We start from the raw sequence: 21,860 nt of genomic DNA, 5'->3' as shown, positions 1-21,860 counted from the left end.
GTTTGGAATCACTGAGAGAGCAATGGCTACCCTGTCATACGCTGTTCAGGGACAGCCTTGGGGTTAGGGAGGCTTGCACGTAGCTCACTAGATAGCTCAAAGCGACCCTGACTGGTCCATCTTTCCCAAATGAACTGTCGTCCTCAGTCGCCCAGTACTTTGCATTCATCCTGGCTCCCAGCCTTGTGTACTTTACAACCATGAACAAATCTCTTCAAAGTTACAAAAAGTAAGTAAGCCTTTATTTTGGAAAGTGTGAAGCCATTTTGCTTTATTTTATTTTTTACTTATTTATTTATTTTTATGCTACAGCTGTGAAATAGGAAGCTGAATCAGACAAATTGCTTTTTGGGAAAAAAAAGTGAAATTGTTTAGTTTGTGTTGGTATCAAGACTTGATGCAGAAAAGGGGCTGAACTCTCTTTGAGTATAGCTCTGAGTCCAAGCCTCATTGAGTGTGCAGTAGGAATAGGAGATGCAGACGTCAATTCCTTAGATGTCTCCTTGTGATGGTTTGTATATCCTTGGACCAGGGAGTGGCACCATCTGGTGGTGTGGCCTTGTTGGAATAGGTGTGACCTGGTTGGAATGGGTGTGTCACTGTGGGTGTGGGCATAAGATCCTCACCCTAGCAGCCTTTGGATGAAGACATAGAACTCTCAGCTCCTCCTGCACCATGCCTGCCTGGATACTGCCATGCTCCACCTTGATGATAATGGACTGAACCTCTGAACCTGTAAGCCACCCCCAATTAAATGTTGTTTTTTATTGCCTTGGTCATGGTGTCTGTTCACAGCAGTAAAACCCTAGCCTAAGAAGTTTTCTATTGTTGATACGTGGAAGGAGGGGAAAGTTGCATCCAGTCACTAAAAGAGGAGGTGGAGGGAATCAGAAAACATAAGGGTGTTGGGCTTAGAGAGAGAGGAGACTGGGAATGGGGAGGACCTCTCCACACTGGAAACAGAGAAGGAAATAGAAGGCAGAAGGAAACCACCCGCTCTTCAACGCTTTTCAGTGCGTTGAGCATGGATTTCTCTTGACCCCTACCAGCAGAGAAGAGTGAGGAACTACCACTGAATTCAAGCACTGCTGTGAAAAAACCACTTCATTCTGCCTTCATGTGGTGTTGGCTATTATTGTTATTTTCCAAGGAAGGTGCTACATAAACAAAGCCCAAGGATGACTGCACAAGGATGTCTATACAGCCACCAACCACATGAACCTGAAGACACTTACGGAGCAGCATTTACACAGGACTACTTCATTTGAGAAAAGAACCTCCTGGCCATGTTAAGTTTTTATTCAGAACAGAGAAAGGAAGTATTTTATTAAAATGAAGCACACGCAACTGTCTACCTTCAAAGATCTTTGGACAATTTTAATATGCAGTACAACCTCTATGTATTTTGCATCCTTTCTGAAACAGAGGAGACTTTGCTTCAGCCAAATACAGGCATCATTTTTACCCCGCTGGTGATCCCTGCATTCAATACAGATGAATGCATATCATGAATATAATGGGAGCGTGCTGACAGCTATTTCTCAGAGATTGTAACAAAAATGTAGTTTCCCTCTGTGCTTGAACCAGAAAACAAACAAGACTTCAGTAGCCTCAACAAAACTGGCTCTATGTTAGTTTGTCCAGGCTGCTGGCCCTGAATACTACAATGGGTAAGATGGTTTTAATCATTAAATGCATGTAAAGTGGAACTGAGTTCCATAGGATGTTCTATTACAGACTCTCTGCTTCAAGTTCAGCTTGAAGGGAGAATCGCCAGCAGGTCACTAAAGCCTTCTGGGTATCTGTGCTTTCTCCTCTTAGGGATGGAATGAGTTCACAGGACTTTTATGAAGATGGAAGGGTAAGCTTTTGTGTTTACAAAAGGGGTGTTTCTGTCTCAAGTTCTGTTTCATAGACCATTGTTCATTCAAACGCCATCCACTAGCATTGATTTTGGTGGCTACTAGGAAGCCATTTTGGACCACCAACTGTAGGCTCTGGGACTCTAGGCAATACCTTGTCTACTCTCAAGACTCTTGACAGTTCTTGTTCTCACAGAACATGCCCTAATACACAACCATATCAGGTTTGTTTATATGAGTTTATTTTATATGATTCTATCATCTAAACTCAACAGTGCATAGGTCTCCTGGCAGACATCAATCCCCACTTTTCATGAAGGTAGGTCCAGACTGCGACGCTGAATCAGAGGACTGAGTGAGGTCACAGGACTGATTCCCAGTCTTCCCCCAGGAGTCATCGTATCCACACAACAGACTGTGAGTTCCCTATGCAGGAAGCGTCTGCTCCCAATTAGATGCTCTTACATCTTGCTAAGCCTCCTGCTGCTGTTTTCTGCATATTTTATTATAATCTGTTCAGTGGGGATGACATACAGATGGTCAGTATTATGCCATTGTGTTGAAAGGTTCAGGGACTTCGGGGAACAAGAAATAGAAGCACTTTCTGGTATTTATAGTTTCAGAGTCCATCAATTTTCTGTCAACACAACTAAATTTGTCTTGCCTCTCCTTGCAAGTGGAATTATCTGGATGCGTAAAAGGGACAAAGTTAATGTGGTCTTGAGGATGATTCTGCAATGCTTTGTGAGGCATCCCTAGTTGCTAAGGGATGAGGGCGAGAGCATGCTAGTTCAGGGTCACGGGACAATGGAAGTAAAGAAAGCTGTGAAAGGCAGCTTCCCGGGGGGTTAGTCTTCAGAGCTGGATAAACATACTTGAAGAAGAGGGATTACTCTCGGGTCCACATTAGTAAAAGTGATCCCTTTACTCTTTAGCTCTAAGGACATAGAGGAGATTGTACAGAGAAAGCAGTGCTGGGGTGGGGCGAAGATGCCTCTATTAAAAAGGAATACTAACTCCCTTCCCTAGAGAAAGGATATTAGTCTAAAAGGGCTCGACAGCCATCAATATTTAATCAGCCCTTTTTCCTGTTTAGTCTGAACTTTTTCCTCTAGCATATAAAATAATGGAATCAATACATGACTTAATTTTTTTTTAAATCATATATTCTAACAGCTTAGAGCTGCTGGACACACCCTCTCAGGAACACTCCTGTAAGAGCAAGTTGTTGGCTTGTGTGCATGGATGGGAGATGCAGCTCAGGAGGCCAAGGCTTCCTGCTAGGTGGAAGGCCCACACACATGAGGCCCTGTGCTTTGTGATAGCAGATCTGTTTTTTGTTTGTTTGTTTTGAGACAGGGCTTCTCTGTGTAGCCCTGGCTGTCCTGGAACTCACTCTGTAGACCAGGCTGGCCTCGAACTCAGAAATCCACCTGCCTCTGCCTCCCAAGTGCTGGGATTAAAGGCGTGCGCCACCACCGCCCGGCCAGATCAGTTTAAATCAATAGAAAAATATACTAACCAACAATATTCTCATAGATAGCCAAGGAGTTTACAAAGGCTTTAAAGAGAAATGGGCCTCTAAGGTAAAAATCTCTCTATAACTGACACTTTCAAGGTTTATAAGGGATACCTTAGGAATTTTACATTGACAAGAGAATTTTTGGAGAATTACTCAACACTTACCTGTTTTCCAGGTTGTTGGGATTACTGGCACAAATCCATAGGTCAGGTAATCCTTTTTCCTGGTAATTGGAAGAGGAAGGCAGGACTCTCCATTTGAGACAAAGATCTGACCATTAAGACAAAAACACAAAAGAAATGAATCTATTTAAACAAACAAACAAACAAACAAACAAGTCAGTTCAGCCACACCCGAAGCAGTGGCCCTTTGAGCACACACCCCGTGCCTGTTGACTGTCTATTTCTGCCTTCCAGGAGCTATATGCAAAGCTCATCTAGAAATGTGCAATCATCATCGTGACTGCTCCAGCTCCCTCCAGACTGGTTGCTATTACTTGTGAGCAAGGAACCTCGCTAGACCACCCTCTCCCTCTTGACTCCCATAGTGTCCAGCCCACTCCCATCCATTCCACTTTCCATTCAGATCCACAGAACTGACAGAAAAAGTGAAAGTCAAGATCTATAAGTCATTCACGCACTGCCCTCCGCTGCCCCGCTCTTTCCCTTGATCTTACTCCACAGCCTGTTCTGATATCCTTGTGTGCTTCCCCTTACAATTCCTCCTTGCCTTTAGGCCCAAGGCACACAGCTGTCTTTAGGCTAAACCTAAATTTAATCCTGGATTCCCTCTTGACACAAAGGTAAACATTTCCTGCACTCCTGAGGCAAAAGCAGTTTGCACAGCCAATAAGCCCTTGAACTACCTCCTACAGCCTGTGGGTCTTGAGAGAATGACTTAATTTCTGTGTCAGAACAATATCTGTTAAAAAAAATATTTCTACTAGTATTTATAGAAAGAGGAGCTGAGGATAAGATGGCTTTGTAGTATTAATGACAATAAAAACCAACACCACTAAACACTTTCTCAATCACTTAGCAAAGTTCATACCTATTAGATCACATGTTCACAACCTCATGACATAAGTGCTTATGGGTTATAAGCACCAGCCTTATTTTCTAAATAGGTGATTAATCCTCAGGGATATCCAATGACTGCTGGGATCCCATATGGCCTTTAGCCACTGGAATCAGCGTTTACTTAGCAGGCATCAAATATATGTAGTAACTATTGGGCATTATCATTGTCACTTGGCAGACTCTCACATACTGTCATCCATGGGCCTCATTCATACTTTCTGAACATGTCTTATTCCATTTACTAACTCTCACTGGAACACATCAGTTCATGCATTTACATCTCTTCCCTGGGACTTCTATTACAAAAGGCTCTACCAGCACAGGTCTGACCATCCCTCATTAATTCAGAGTTTTAGTCCATTATCATCATAACAGAAGCATGGCACGGTGCAGGAAGATATGGTGCTGGAAGAGCCGAGAGCTCTGTATCTTGATCTGAGAAGAACCAGAAAGAGACTCTCTTCCACAGGCAACCAGGAGGATGGTTATCCTTCCATACTGGGCAGAGCTTGAGCACAGGACCTCAAAGCCCACCACCATAGTGACTCAATTCCTCCAACAAGGCCATACCACTGTAACAAGACCACACCTCCTAATAGTGCCACTTGCTATTGGCTAAGCATACTCAAACTACCACAGAGGTATTGGCAAATTCTCAATAGAAGGATGATTTGGCCCTGCATCAAATCGTCCTTCATGGAGTTGCCTTACTGGAAGTTACATCTGACTCAACAATTCCCCCTGGAATGCGTGGGGGAGGCGCTCTTCTGGTACTTGTCTGTCTTATCTACTGGACTTCGGGTGATAGAAAGTATATTGTCCTTAACTCCAAGCCCTTTGGAGAGCAGGTTGAAGGCGTATCAAGTGCTTGGTGATTTCATGTTGCTGTCCTACTACTGAGAATTTCCCAATGCCTCTGTGGTAGTTTGAATATGCCTGGCCAATGGCAAGTGGCCCTATTAGAAGATATGGTCCTGTTACATAGTGTGGCCTCATTGGAGGAAGTGAGTTACTGTGGGGTCTTATGCTCAAGCTCTGCCCAGTGTGGATGGATAACCCTCCTCCTGGCTGCCCGTGGAAGGGATTATCTTCCTGGTTGTCGTCAGATCAAGATGTAGAACTCTCAGCAATTCCAGCACCATGTCTTCCTGACACAATGATAATGGACTAAAACTCTGAAATTGTAAGCCAGGACCAATTAAATGGCATCCTTTATAGTATTGCCTTGGTCATGGTGTCTCTTCACAGGAATGAAACCTTAATAAGCCCAATTATATTTGATGTTAGTTCCATTCTCCTGTGAGGGGTTGTGAACAAGGAATGAGTCAGCACTTGATTTCCTGTAAACCTGCTTCCCACCTTAATTTGTAAAATAAAGGAGAACTGATGATTAGGCAGATAAAAGGGAAGATGGAGTGGAAGGTGGGAAGAGAGAAGAAGGAGAAAATGGAAGAGGAAGAGGACGCAGAGGAGGAGGAAGAAGAAGAAAAGCGGAGCAGAAGCACATGGCCTGGAGAAACCACAAGTTCTAGGGGGTCTCAGAGATGTGGAAGATGGTAGTGTAGCTATAGATCTGCCCAATCTAGGCTCACAGCATGTATTCATATTAATTGAGTTGTGTTTTCATTGCGGGGGCATATTTGGGTTGGAGATATAGCGCAACACAACCTCCCATTGTTAATCAAAAAATGTTGCCTTGGAATTTAAGACACATAAAGGCATTTACCCAAGGAAATACTTGTATCTTTCTTCATTGACTCATCCCCCCACTTATCTTGTTATTAAGATTACAGAAGTCCTATTAGCCTCAGACACAGTATTACATATTAAAAGTAGGAAAGTGTTATATATTAAAAGCAGGAAAATGGCTGTTTCTGGTGCTTTTATCACAAATATTTCTAAGGTGCATATCTGATATCAGCCATCTTTCCCTGTGCCTTATCCTTCTTCTCAAAACCCAATCATAGCAACTATCTCATATGCTGCTTGTGTCATGACATCTCGCCTACAGTTTCACACTCACTCTTCTTCACCCCATGCTCAAAAACTTTTTGCCTCAAACGTTCACATACCCAACTTCCCCTCTATTGTACTTATGTAAAATTCTTGCCTAGACAGTAACTCCTTAGAAGCAAACAGCAATTTTTACCCTGTGTTGTCTCCTTAGCCCCATGACTTGACCCTTTAGGAAATCATGAATATTTGTTAGATTGGCACGCAGCACTCACCGCATTGTAGGATGAATGGGATACCCATGGCTTGTCTTCTTCGCCATTGGAGAGATTCCAAAGAGCTGTCTGTGTCTTTGCTATGCTGATATTTAAATTCGTCCCAAAACAGTGTTAGGTTTCTATTACCTGAAGAGGAAAAAAAAAAAAAGACAGTGTAAAGACAAAATAAGTAAGTAACACAGTCAAGGTGATTAACAAAGAAACGTTTACATGTAAGTACAAATACAATATAATTTCCACTGTGTAGAAGCCAAAATGTAAATAAGAAATTGATGTATTGTTATCTCTGTTTGGTATTTATAGGTGGAATATGTTTATTGATTTATATGCTCTTGCATTTTCAGATCACACACAGTAATGAGTACTATCTTTACAATGAAACTAAAGACAACAACAGTTATAAAAAGTTACACTTTTATTGTTGCAATAAAACATGGTGACATTTAAAGTATTATTCTTAAATAGTCCCAGGAAGAGCCATGCTAATTAATGTGTATAGGCCATTTTTAAAATTATTGCTACAAATATTTATCATTCCTATCACGCAGACCATATATCATCGCTGGTTCTGGTTTCTTCCTGGGCTGTGTTCTCTGTTCCGCTTTAACCCTAACTTCTATAATGTTCTTTGCTTGGAAATGGCACTCATCTCAGAAGAGTGTTAGGATCTCTTTAAGAAGCTGTGTTCTTATCCACTGATCTAGAAATAGCACAGCTGTGAATACACTACAGAATTATTAGAATAGCAAAACATTGGGAAATAACAAAGAAGGTTATGGATAACTGATAAACTCCAATTTCAAACAGGGAAGAACCCTGGGCACCTTGAAGAGGATACAGGAACATATAAATGTAGTGTCTTATGAGGCTCTACAGAACACAGCTTTTATTTTTAAAATATATAAGGCAACACCAGAGTATACTGTTTTTGTAACTGGCAAAATGTGTACTCATATAATACTAGGTTGGAAATACTTTACTAGAAGTATGAAAAAAATATTTTTAAACATTTTGAAAATTTATTTTTTCCTGTTTATTGGCGCTTTGCTCACCCATAAGCATGTGTACCGTGTGTGCCTAGTGCCCACCAAGGCCAAAAAAAGATGCTGAATCCCCTGGGACCAGAATTACCGGTGGCATAAAATCCTATGTGGGTCTTGGGAATAAAACCTCAGTCTTCTACAGAGGACTTTTAACCCACAGAGTGCTTTTAACCCACTGGTCCATCTCTTCAAGCCCCAAATGAGGCTTTAACAGCAGATAGATATCTTTAAAGAAGAAAAGGCGGGGCCTAGCAAACACAGAAGTGGATGCTCACAGTCAGCTATTGGATGGGTCACACGGCCCCCAATGGAGGAGCTAGAGAAAGTACCCAAGGAGCTAAAGGAAACTGCAACCCTATATGTGGAACAACAATATGAACTAACCAGTACCCCGGAGCTCTTGTCTCTAGCTGCATATGTATCAAAAGATGGCCTAGTTAGCCATCACTGGAAAGAGAGGCCCTTTGGACTTGCAAACTTTATATGCCCCAGTACAGGGGAACACCAGGGCCAAAAAGGGGGAGTGGGTGGGTAGGGGATTGGGGGGGTGGGTATAGGGGACTTTTGGGATAGCATTGGAGATGTAAACCAGGAAAATACCTAATTAAAAAAAAAAAAGAAGAAGAAGAAGAAGAAAAGGGTAATGAAGAACGAACGCTAAGGAGGATACTTTTACCTTCTGTGAACACTTCTTAATGTTTCCATGTGCACGCAGGTACTATTTTTAAGAGGATCTTTAATAAAAAGAAAAGAACCAAGTCTTCCTATTTCACCTAATATGGCAACCATGGCATATTATTTATATAAATATGGCATATATAAATATAGCGATATTATTTCACCTAATATGGCAACCTGGCCATGTGGCTATGGAACTCCTGAAATACATCCACAGAGAACAGCATCACCAATGTTCACATTTCCAAAAGTGCATCTGAAGTATAAACCCTAGAGATACTGGAAATAAGGCCGTTCTTCACATGTTTAATTTTAAAACAAGCAGACCAAAAGGTCAGTCTTCGAAACAGATTTTTCTCCATGAGCTAGACAACTAAAAAGAACTCACAGACCCCTACATCTCTATCTTGATGCTTCACTAAAATTTTACTTACTCTTTCAAACAAATCCTCCTTAGGCATGGGCCTGGTGAGCTTTCCATTCAGACTCAGTATCTGCCTTTTGCTTATTATTTCCATCTAGCTGAGGATGACTGAGGTGGTTTGAATGAAAATGGCCCTTAGAGGCTCATGCATTTGAATGCTTGGACATCCGTGAATGACAACATTTGTGAAGGATGAGGAGATGTGGCAAGGTTGGAGGAAGAATGCCTCTGGGCTTTGAGGTTTCAAAATCTCAAGTCAGTCCCAGTCTCAGTCTCAGTCTCTCTCTGTCTCTGTCTCTCTGTCTCTCTCTCTCTCTGTCTCTGTCTCTGTCTCTCTCTCTGTCCCTTGTCTCTGTCTCTCTTCCCCTACTCCATGCAGATGTGGATATAGAATTGTCAGCTACCTCTCCAGCATCATGTCTCCCTGTGTGTCACCATGCTTCCCACCATGATGATAATGGACTACACCTCTGAAAATGTAAGCAAGCCCCCAATTAAATGCTTTCTTTTATAAAAGCTGCCTCGGTCACGATGTCTCTTCAGCAATAGAATACTGACCAAGACAATTACAATTACTCCTGATCCCACTGTCTCCGTTTCTTAGTAAACGAGTTAGGTTTATATGGTGTTGAGAGGTGGATCAAGATCATCAAAGCCAGGTGACGACTATGAACTCAGTACTTTCCAACAAGCAACCAACCAACTAAGCTCTTGCCCCCATAGCCCTGTTATTTAGTCGTGGTCCACCTCATCCTCCACTTCTCTAGATCCTGAAGAACCAGTCTCTTGAATCTGAAGTGGATCATGAGAGTTGCTCCTCTGATTTTCATATTAACTATTTTGTCGTTCCTATCTAAGGGGTGGCCTATAGATTTTAATGACAGAATATATGCTGGCTCTGATACATATTATTTGCAAAATTTTGGGCAAACTGCTAAGTTTCCTTATCCATCAAGTGAATGTTGGGTAGGCAATATAGTTCAGTAGACAAAGGAGCTTGGTGCCAAATCTGACAACATGAGTTTGATCCCTGATGATGCACAAGGCAGAAAGAGAGAAACACACCTTACTATCTGTCCTCTGACCTCTACATATATCCCCAGACATAAACAAAATAAATAGATGTAAGAAAAATAATAAAAACTATAGTGATAACACATGATGGCAAAGGTACAGTGTGATGGAACACTCCTCTATTGCTTGTGAGAGTGCAAACTTGTACAACCACTCTGGAAATCAATTTGGTGATTTCTCAGAAAACTGGGAATAACTTTCTCTCAAGACGCAGCTATACCATTCTTGGGCCTATACCCCAAAGATACCTCACTATATCATAGGGATACTTGCTCAACTATGTTCATAGCAGATTTATTCATAATAGCCAGAAACTGGAAACAACTTAGATGTCCTTAACAGGAGAATGGATACAGAAAATGTGGTTCAGCTACACAGTGGAAGGCTACTCAGCTATTAAAAACAAAGACATCATGAATTTTGCAGGCATATGGTTGAGCTGGAAATATGATCCTGAGTGCGGTAAGCAAGAGGAGAATGACATGCATGGTCATGGATGGAGGTGGAGACAATCATTGCAAGTGACCCAGAAAAAAAATCAACATTGCATGTTCTCTCTCTCTCTCTCTTTCTTTCTCTCTCAAGACAAGAGAAAAATAATGAAAAGTGAATGATTATAGTAACTTGTCTTACAGGAATACGATAAAGATGAATATGAGATACATTGAAACAAAGAATGAGAGAATAGGATGCTCTCAAACCTGTTTTACCATCTAGACAGAAACATCACTGGCCGAATCTCTTGAGTGTAACTATTTTGGAACTTTGGAGCCTATCAGAGGATTACAAAGCCAGTTCAGCTCCTAGCCAATAGTCCGCACTCATCCTATCCACCCTAACCCTGTGACCGAAAGAGTCCCTGGAAAAGCTGGTGCACATTTTGATAACTCAGACTAAGCAAAAAAGGTTTACCAATAACTGCTTCCCCAGCACCAGGGATCCCTGTTGTAACTGGTCCTCATGAGGTGCAGAGGATGAAGCAGGGCCACTGACATCACAGGTCTCCATGGAGATCGGAGGAACTGGTACCTTTTTCTTCTAAATCTTTGCTTTTTCTGTGATCTCACTTTTGGGAGCTATGTTTGGCAAGCTAGACAAAAGCAGCAATCTGTACAAAAGAAATTTAAGTGACCAGAAGGTAGCAGAAGATCAAAATATACCAGAGAAGACTTAAGTTTACATCTCAGGCTGATTCTCTGCCAAGAGACCTCTTTATGACAGCAAAACCCAAAATAAAACACAAGAGGCGGCAAAGGTCAGAGACTCAATCTCCAGAGTGACAACACTCTCAGATTCCAACACGGAGTTTTCAAGAACAATATCCTAAGGCATACAAAACAAAAGGAAAACTAAGCCAACAGACTTTAGAGAAAATTCTAAAAGAGGAAAAAAAAAAAAAAACCCTAAGAAAATGATGTAAACACAGAAGTACCAGAGAAACATGAATACTAGTAAGAAGCAGAAAAGAATTCCTGAGCAGAGCCATCCATTAGCCAAAAAGGATGTTTCCCTGAAGTGTTCAAGTGCAGATTCTAGCAGGAACAGGGGAGAGCCAGTGAAGTTGAAGATGCAATAAATGGAAATTATGTGTGTGCGGAGCAGAGAGGAAAATGACCACAAGAAAGTGAACCGAGCCTCCGAAGCCAGAGTAACCCCACCATGTTGACCAACATACCAGCTGTCACAGGTCTAAAAGGGAGGTTAGAGGATGGCTTTGCTGGTAAAGTGCTGCTGTGCAAGCTTGAGGGTCTGAGTTCAAATCCCCCGCATCCACTTTCAGCGGTGAACACAGAAGTGCATGCCTGTGACCAGCCCTAGGAAGGCAGATACAAGAAAATCCCTGGGCTCGCTGACTGGCAGGCTAGCCCCATCAGTGAGCTCCAGGTTCAGTGAGAGACTTCATTATAAAAGCTAAAGTCGTTTAAATAAGTAATGACAAATTGTCTCCATATTTGATTAAAGGCATTAATAACGATATCATATGCAAGAACCATAAGAATTTCTAAGTAGGGCAAACTCAAATATAAAACAATACTCATTATAATCAAGCTGTTAAAAGACAAAGACAGGTGTGTGAGCATACATGTTAGTGCACATGTGGATATATATATTTATATATAAATATTTACTGAAAATAGATTTGTTTTCATACAATATAGTCTGATGATAGTTTTCCTCTCTTGATGCCTCTCAGGTCCACCCTACATCCACAGCCACCTAACTCCAAACACTTTCCTTCTCTCTTTAGAAAATAAACACACAAATAAAATAAACAAACGAGAATTTTAAAAAAGAAAAGGCACAATAGACACACATACACACACACACTATAATTACTGAAGTAAAGAGGCTATATATTCACATTAGAATGTTATAATTTTTGTGTAGTAAATATGACACATACAAAGAAAATGGCTAAAGAATTTAAGTAACAGAAAAAGAGATGGGAAATGAAAAAAGGGGTGTCTGCCTATAATCCCAGGACTCTGAAGGCGGGACCACATCCCAAGCCTGAGGCCAGCCTGGGCTGCATACTGAGACCTTGTCTGAAACAAGAAAAATAAACGAGGAAGGAATTTAAGTGCTTCATTACAATAATCAGACAGACACAATGGAAGAAAGTAAACCAAGAAACAGGGAACAAATAAAAAGCTGTAAGGCATCCAGGAAACAATCAGCACAATGACCAAAGCCCCTCCCTTTCAGCGGCTACTTTAGTGTAGAAGAGAATGTAGTCGCCATTCAAAAGACACACGTTAGAGTGAATTAAAAATATGATTTCTATATGTGCTGTCCAGATGCAAATGAGTTGCAAATGAGACAAAGAAGAAAGCTATGTCCTTTGATACTAAGATGGAGACTGGTTACAAATAAAATTATAAGAAGGAATATTTCTTGCAAACAAAACAACCACAAAGAGCAACCATGGCCGTGCAAACATTAAACAAAATAGATTTCAAACCAAAACTGGTCACAGGAGACAATGAAGAATCTTAAATATTAATAAAAAGTTCAAAAGAGCAAGAAGATAAAACAATTACACACAGATGCACCTAACAATAAGCTAAAGAAAAACGGGAAGCTAACTGGCAAAATTCAAATAAAAGGAGCTTTACAAAAGAGACTGAATACTTCATCCTTAACACGGTGTTTTATGCTATTTATGGGATTCAGTTTTAGAAAGAAAGAAATATATAGAAAAATTTTCATTTATCTAGGTTTTCCAATTTGTTGATATATTATTGTTCATAATAGTTTCTAATGATGCTTTGTGTTTTGTATCCCTGGTTTTAATGTTTCATTCATTCTTTTCTCTTCTTGGGGTCCTCTTCCTTTTTCTTACTCTAACTAAAAGCTTGCCTGTGTATCATTTATTAATCCATGCCTTTTAAAGAGCAGGTAGAAAATGAGTTAGAGCATACAACAGTATATGTTATTAACCATATCTTAAAATTAAGTCTAAGAGCTTTAAGTAGAGTAGCCACGTTCACACCATTGTTGTATGCAAGCAGGAAGAACCAGTTGCCACGATCCCTTTGGCAGTGCTAATGCAACAAATTTAAATAGAAATACCAGGCAAGAGAAACTTCAATACAAAAAATATCTCAGTAAAAGCAAATGACAGGAAGAGACAGACATGACAGCAGCAAGTCTGTCCTGTCTACCTGTGTGAGTTCAGAGCAGAGGACATTGAACTTACAACTAAATGGCAGCAATCGAAACCAGAAGAAGCCCCCGGGGTGAACGCCATCTCACCACACCTTGTCACCACACCTTGTCAATAGGCTTTCCAGCCTCTAACACTGCTGGGAAACAACTTTCTCTTGTGGTAGCCACCTATGGTATATATTTTATGGCAGCCACAGCAAAAGGCTGTGCAATTCTCTCTAACTCCAGACATCCACTCACTCTTGGTTCACTCAACTGCCAAGAATATCAGATATCACAGTGTATTTTATGCCTTTCTTTATCTCTACAATCAACTTTCTCAAATGCACTCCAGGAATATGGTTTAAATAATATGGTGTAAAGGTGGGGGTGGGGCCTCACACCTATAAATTCTAGCACTCAGTATGCTGAGGCAGGAGGATTGCTATTTGTTCAAGGACAGCCTAGATCACACATTGGGTTTCGGCATCCTAGATTTAAGCGTGTGCCTTTATCTCAAAAACAAAACAAAACAAAACAAAAAACAAAGAAAAAACCAAACCAATCAACTAATCCATTAAATAATATCAATAACTTAATAATTACAAATAAATAGAGCAAGGGATAAAGTTCACTAGTAAAACACCTGCTAGCAGAAACAGTACCCTGGGTCCATTCCCCAGTACCTGATGATGATGATGATGATGGTGGTGATGATGACGATGATGATGCTTTAACAAACTCCTTAACTGCAACCTTTCTAATGCCTTCCCTCGGTACCAAGAATAAAAAAATATCTAGTAGGAATTCTTAGGGTTTTTTTTTTTTTTATCTTCCATCTTTGATTCTTAGTTCGCTCCACTCCTCTTCCCTGGCCCACGACATCACACTTTAGCTATAGAAACTTCCTGAATCCTTAACATAATGAATCTTTCCAAACCCAGAAAGAAATCAAAACATGTGTGGTATACATAGTATTTTCTCTAACCATAATAAGATAAAATCAGTTATCACTTAAAAAAAAATAAAACAAGCCAACCCCACACCAAGTCAGGGATGGCAGGGTGACGGGTGGTGTGACTGGTGGTCCTAGAGCTCAGAGGTCTAAGAGAGCTCTCTGAGCCTGCAGTCTCAAAATAGCCTGGGCCAAAGCATGGGATTTCCCATGAATTAGAAGAGTGCTGGGAGGGGTGCAAGTGAGAGTTAGAGAAACGGGCAGGGAAAATGATGTCATTATATTATACTCTCAAAAATAAAATAAAATAGAGTGTTTTTCATTTTTTTTAAATGGAAAAATATGAAAACATAAAAGAAAAAGGGAAGAAAAGAAGAGTGAAAGAAATAGGAAGAAAACCTGGGAAATCCATATATTTGTGAAGATTAAATAAAGTACTATTAAGCACCACACTAGGTTAGTTTCTGGTGCTATGAGCAAACACTGGCCAAGTGCAACTGGGAGAGGAAGGCTGCACCCCTGTGTCATAGTCTATCAATGAGGGGAAATCAGGGCAGGAACCCAGGCAGAACCCCATTACTAGACACTGAAGGACCACTGAGGAATGCTGCTTACTGGCTTGCTCTCCAAGGCTTGCTCAATTTGCTCAGTCCAGAACCACCTGTCTAGGGGTGACACGTCCCACAGTCACCTGACACCTGTCACTCACGTCAAGTATCAATCAAGAAACTGCTTCACAGACTTGCCAATAGGCCAGTATAATAGAGGCCGATGCCCAAGTGGAATCCTTCTTCCCAAATAACTGCAACTTGTATGAAATTGACAAAATAAGAATTACCCAATGAATCCAAGAAGAGATCATAAAGAAATTGGAAAATATCTATCAACAAATGAAAACACAGCAACAACAAAACCCACAACACACTAAAATGTGTGGGAGACAACAGATTCAATGTTATAGTGGAAATTACAGCTACAAATGCTCATAAAAAATGATCTCAATCAAAAACCTAACTTTACAAAAAAAAAAAAAAAAAAAAACTCGCTGAAAAATGGGTCAACCAAACCTGAAGATGGCAGAAAGGAGTAAATAAAGGTCAAATAAAAGATGAAGTAAATAAAAAAAAAAAAAACAACATCAATAAAATAACAATTTGGTTCTCAAAGAAAAAAAGCAAGTGACTGACAAACATCTGCTAGATGGACTGAGAAAAAAGAGCTAAGAGATTCAAGTCATTACAATAATGAATCAAGGGAGAGGCATGACTACCAATTCTACAGTGGGAGAAAAAGGGATACTAACGTGAGCAATGCTATAGCAGTGAACTAGAAATGTACACATAGTGGCCAAATTCCAAAAAAGGTAAATCCTACCAAGATAAAACCAGGAGGAGGGAAACAGAAAATCTGAACAGAGTTATTATGAGTAAGGAACTTGAATCTGTAATCAAGAGCACACCCTGGGGCAGATACTTGCTTTTCCATTTCTCTTCCCATTGCTGTGATAAAGTACCCTGAGTAAGCAATGTTAGGGAGAAAGGGCGTGTTTTAGATCACAGTCTAAGGTACTCATGGCAAAGAAGTCACGGAAGCAAGGGCTTGAAACAGTCGCTCATATCACATGCAGGGTGAGGATTCTAGTGCCACGAATGCATGCTTTGGTGCAACATTCTGCTTCCTCCTGGGGTGTCTCGGTTCCCATGACCAGAGAATGTTCTCATGCACAATTCATAGATGTCTCCCCACATCGGTTAAAGTAACCATAGTAATGTCTCATGCGCATGCCCAGAAGCACAGCTCCCCTGTGATTCTAAATTCTCTCAAACTGAAAATAAACATTGAACATCAGACTTATTAAAAGATAAACTAACATTAAAGTTTCTCAAACTTTCCTTAAAAACACACACACACAGAAGAAGAAGAAATAAATACTCCTTTGTAACTCATTCTATAAGGGAGGCATTACATTGATGATAATTCCATAACAAAATCCTACAAAAAAAATAAAATTATAAGTCAAAATTTTCTTGATAGATGCAAAGATTCTCATTAAAATGTGAGCAAACTAATCCAACAGCATATGTGTGTATGTGTATTACAATAAAGCCTTGTTTATTCTTAATTCAATGTGCAAAAATTCAATGTGCAAAATCAGTCAATGGGATGGACCACAGTAAAATAACAAAGGGGAAGCCATCTGTGAAAGATCCAGCATCCATTCAATAAGTAGAAAGTGGAATGATGGCAGTTATACAGACAGAAAGGTGTTAAGGGAGAGAGAGGGAGGGAGATCAGAGATCACAGTGAGTTGAAGGCCAGCCTAGTCTACACAGTAAGTTCCAGTCCAGCCATGGCTATGTAGTGAGACTAGAACTTATTTTTACGTGAAAGATGGCAAGTATTTAGGAGAAGGTGCAGAAAGGAGGAAATCTTGCACACTGTTGGTAGGGATGAACATTTGTACAGCCAATACAGAACATAACAGAGGTGGCTCGAAAAATAAAAATAAAACTATCTTAAAACCTCACTTCAGGGGCTGGTGAGATGGCTCAGTGGGTAAGAGCACCCGGCTGCTCTTCCGAAGGTGTGGAGTTCAAATCCCAGCAACCACATGGTGGCTCACAACCATCTGTAACAAGATCTGACGCCCTCTTCTGGTGTGTCTGAAGACAGCTACAGTGTACTTACATATAATAAATAAATCTTTAAAAAAAAAAAAAAGAGTCTTGCCCAACACCCGCAAGGGCCCACACGGGACTCCCCACGGGATCCTAAGACCTCTGGTGAGTGGAACACAGCGCCTGCCCCAATCCAATCGCGCGGAACCTGAGACTTCGGTACATAGGGAAGCAGGCTACCCGGGCTTGATCTGGGGCACAAACCCCTTCCGCTCCACTCAAGCCCCGGGCTACCTTGCCAGCGGAGTCTCGACCAACACCCGCAAGGGCCCACACAGGATTCCACACGAGATCCTAAGACCTCTAGTGAGTGGAACACAACTTCTGCCAGGAGTCTGGTTCGAACACCAGATATCTGGGTACCTGCCCTGCAAGAAGAGAGCTTGCCTGCAGAGAATACTCTGCCCACTGAAACTAAGGAGAGTGCTACCCTCCAGGTCTGCTTATAGAGGCTAACAGAGTCACCTGAAGAACAAGCTCTTAACAGTGACAACTAAAACAGCTAGCTTCAGAGATTACCAGATGGCGAAAGGCAAACGTAAGAATCCTACTAACAGAAATCAAGACCACTCACCATCATCAGAACACTGCACTCCCACCCCACCTAGTCCTGGGCACCCCAACACAACCGAAAATCTAGACCCAGATTTCAAAACATTTCTCATGATGATGATAGAGGACATCAAGAAGGACTTTTATAAGTCACTTAAAGAATTACAGGAGAGCACTGCTAAAGAGTTACAGGCCCTTAAAGAAAAGCAGGAAAACACAGCCAAACAGGTAGAAATCATTAAAGAAAAACAGGAAAACACATCCAAACAGGTGATGGAAATGAACAAAACCATACTAGAACTAAAAGGGGAAGTAGACACAATAAAGAAAACCCAAAGTGAGGCAACGCTGGAGATAGAAACCCTAGGAAAGAGATCTGGAACCTAGATGCGAGCATCAGCAACAGAATACAAGAAATGGAAGAGAGAATCTCAGGTGCAGAAGATTCCATAGAGAACATCGACACAACAGTCAAAGAAAATACAAAATGCAAAAGGATCCTAACTCAAAACATCCAGGTAATCCAGGACACAATGAGAAGACCAAACCTACGGATAATAGGAATTGATGAGAATGAAGATTTTCAACTTAAAGGGCCAGCTAATATCTTCAACAAAATAATAGAAGAAAACTTCCCAAACATAAAAAAAGAGATGCCCATGATCATACAAGAAGCCTACAGAACTCCAAATAGACTGGACCAGAAAAGAAATTCCTCCCGACACATAATAATCAGAACATCAAATGCACTAAATAAAGAGAGAATATTAAAAGCAGTAAGGGAGAAAGGTCAAGTAACATATAAAGGAAGGCCTATCAGAATTACACCAGACTTTTCACCAGAGACTATGAAAGCCAGAAGAGCCTGGACAGATGTTATACAGACACTAAGAGAACACAAATGCCAGCCCAGGCTACTATACCCGGCCAAACTCTCAATTACCATAGATGGAGAAACCAAAGTATTCCACGACAAAAACAAATTCACACAATATCTTTCCACAAATCCAGCCCTTCAAAGGATAATAACAGAAAAGAAGCAATACAAGGACGGAAATCACGCCCTAGAACAACCAAGAAAGTAATCATTCAACAAACCAAAAAGAAGACAGCCACAAGAACAGAATGCCAACTCTAACAACAAAAATAAAAGGAAGCAACAATTACTTTTCCTTAATATCTCTTAATATCAATGGACTCAATTCCCCAATAAAAAGACATAGACTAACAGACTGGCTACACAAACAGGACCCAACATTCTGCTGCTTACAGGAAACCCATCTCAGGGAAAAAGACAGACACTACATCAGAGTGAAAGGCTGGAAAACAATTTTCCAAGCAAATGGACTGAAGAAACAAGCTGGAGTAGCCATTCTAATATCGGATAAAATCGACTTCCAACCCAAAGTTATCAAAAAAGACAAGGAGGGACACTTCATACTCATCAAAGGTAAAATCCTCCAAGAGGAACTCTCAATTCTGAATATCTACGCACCAAATGCAAGGGCAGCCACATTCATTAGAGACACTTTAGTAAAGATCAAAGCATACATTGCACCTCACACAATAATAGTGGGAGACTTCAACACACCACTTTCTTCAAAGGACAGATCGTGGAAACAGAAACTAAACAGGGACACAGTGAAACTAACAGAAGTTATGAAACAAATGGACCTGACAGATATCTACAGAACATTTTATCCTAAAACAAAAGGATATACCTTCTTCTCAGCACCTCACGGGACCTTCTCCAAAATTGACCACATAATTGGTCACAAAACAGGCCTCAATAGATACAAAAATATTGAAATTGTCCCATGTATCCTATCAGACCACCATGGCCTAAGACTGATCTTCAATAACAACATAAATAATGGAAAGCCAACATTCACGTGGAAACTGAATAACACTCTTCTCAATGATACCTTGGTCAAGGAAGGAATAAAGAAAGAAATTAAAGACTTTTTAGAGTTTAATGAAAATGAAGCCACAACGTACCCAAACCTATGGGACACAATGAAAGCATTTCTAAGAGGGAAACTCATAGCTCTGAGTGCCTCCAAGAAGAAACGGGAGACAGCACATACTAGCAGCTTGACAACACATCTAAAAGCCCTAGAAAAAAAGGAAGCAAATTCACCCAAGAGGAGTAGAAGGCAGGAAATAATCAAACTCAGGGGTGAAATCAACCAAGTGGAAACAAAAAGAACTATTCAAAGAATTAACCAAACGAGGAGTTGGTTCTTTGAGAAAATCAACAAGATAGATAAACCCTTAGCTAGACTCACTAAAGGGCACAAGGACAAAATCCTAATTAACAAAATCAGAAATGAAAAGGGAGACATAACAACAGATCCTGAAGAAATCCAAAATACCATCAGATCCTTCTACAAAAGGCTATACTCAACAAAACTGGAAAACCTGGACGAAATGGACAAATTTCTGGACAGATACCAGGTACCAAAGTTGAATCAGGATCAAGTTGACCATCTAAACAGTCCCATATCACCTAAAGAAATAGAAGCAGTTATCAATAGTCTCCCAGCCAAAAAAAGCCCAGGACCAGACGGGTTTAGTGCAGAGTTCTATCAGACCTTCAAAGAAGATCTAATTCCAGTTCTGCACAAACTATTTCACAAAATAGAAGTAGAAGGTACTCTACCCAACTCATTTTATGAAGCCACTATTACTCTGATACCTAAACCACAGAAAGACCCAACAAAGATAGAGAACTTCAGACCAATTTCTCTTATGAATATCGATGCAAAAATCCTCAATAAAATTCTCGCTAACCGAATCCAAGAACACATTAAAGCAATCATCCATCCTGACCAAGTAGGTTTTATTCCAGGGATGCAGGGATGGTTTAATATACGAAAATCCATCAATGTAATCCATTATATAAACAAACTCAAAGACAAAAACCACATGATCATCTCGTTAGATGCAGAAAAAGCATTTGACAAGATCCAACACCCATTCATGATAAAAGTTTTGGAAAGATCAGGAATTCAAGGCCCATACCTAAACATGATAAAAGCAATCTACAGCAAACCAGTAGCCAACATCAAAGTAAATGGAGAGAAGCTGGAAGCAATCCCACTAAAATCAGGGACTAGACAAGGCTGCCCACTTTCTCCCTACCTTTTCAACATAGTACTTGAAGTATTAGCCAGAGCAATTCGACAACAAAAGGAGATCAAGGGGATACAAATTGGAAAAGAGGAAGTCAAAATATCACTTTTTGCAGATGATATGATAGTATATATAAGTGATCCTAAAAATTCCACCAGAGAACTCCTAAACCTGATAAACAGCTTCGGTGAAGTAGCTGGATATAAAATAAACTCAAACAAGTCAATGGCCTTTCTCTATACAAAGAATAAACAGGCTGAGAAAGAAATTAGGGAAACAACACCCTTCTCAATAGTCACAAATAATATAAAATATCTTGGCGTGACTCTAACTAAGGAAGTGAAAGATCTGTATGATAAAAACTTCAAATCTCTGAAGAAAGAAATTAAGGAAGATCTCAGAAGATGGAAAGATCGCCCATGCTCATGGATTGGCAGGATCAACATTGTAAAAATGGCTATCTTGCCAAAAGCAATCTACAGATTCAATGCAATCCCCATCAAAATTCCAACTCAATTCTTCAACGAATTGGAAGGAGCAATTTGCAAATTTGTCTGGAATAACAAAAAACCTAGGATAGCAAGTCTTCTCAAGGATAAAAGAACTTCTGGCAGAATCACCATGCCAGACCTAAAGCTTTACTACAGAGCAATTGTGATAAAAACTGCATGGTACTGGTATAGAGACAGACAAGTAGACCAATGGAATAGAATTGAAGACCCAGAAATGAACCCACACACCTATGGTCACTTGATCTTCGACAAGGGAGCTAAAACCATCCAGTGGAAGAAAGACAGCATTTTCAACAATTGGTGCTGGCACAACTGGTTGTTATCGTGTAGAAGAATGCGAATTGATCCATACTTATCTCCTTGTACTAAGGTCAAATCTAAGTGGATCAAGGAACTTCACATAAAACCAGAGACACTGAAACTTATAGAGGAGAAAGTGGGGAAAAGCCTTGAAGATATGGGCACAG

General features: G+C 40.4%; 1 protein-coding gene across 1 annotated transcript in view; it reads right to left on the bottom strand.

Moving 5' to 3' along the window:
• The window catches only part of Morc1 (microrchidia 1), a 199,669-nt gene that overhangs the window by 65,717 nt on the left and 112,092 nt on the right, over window positions 1-21,860 (bottom strand). Inside the window, exons 15-16 of the mRNA NM_010816.1 lie at window positions 6,692-6,820; window positions 3,549-3,654 (exon numbers count right to left, since the gene is read on the bottom strand). Of these exons, the coding sequence (NP_034946.1) occupies window positions 3,549-3,654; window positions 6,692-6,820 (235 nt within the window). The remainder of the gene's footprint in view (window positions 1-3,548; window positions 3,655-6,691; window positions 6,821-21,860) is intronic.

This window comes from Mus musculus, chromosome 16, assembly GCF_000001635.26.
Source record: "Mus musculus strain C57BL/6J chromosome 16, GRCm38.p6 C57BL/6J".
In the NCBI taxonomy this organism is placed as follows: Eukaryota; Metazoa; Chordata; class Mammalia; order Rodentia; family Muridae; genus Mus; species Mus musculus.
This window is presented reverse-complemented; position numbering and strand designations above follow the sequence as displayed.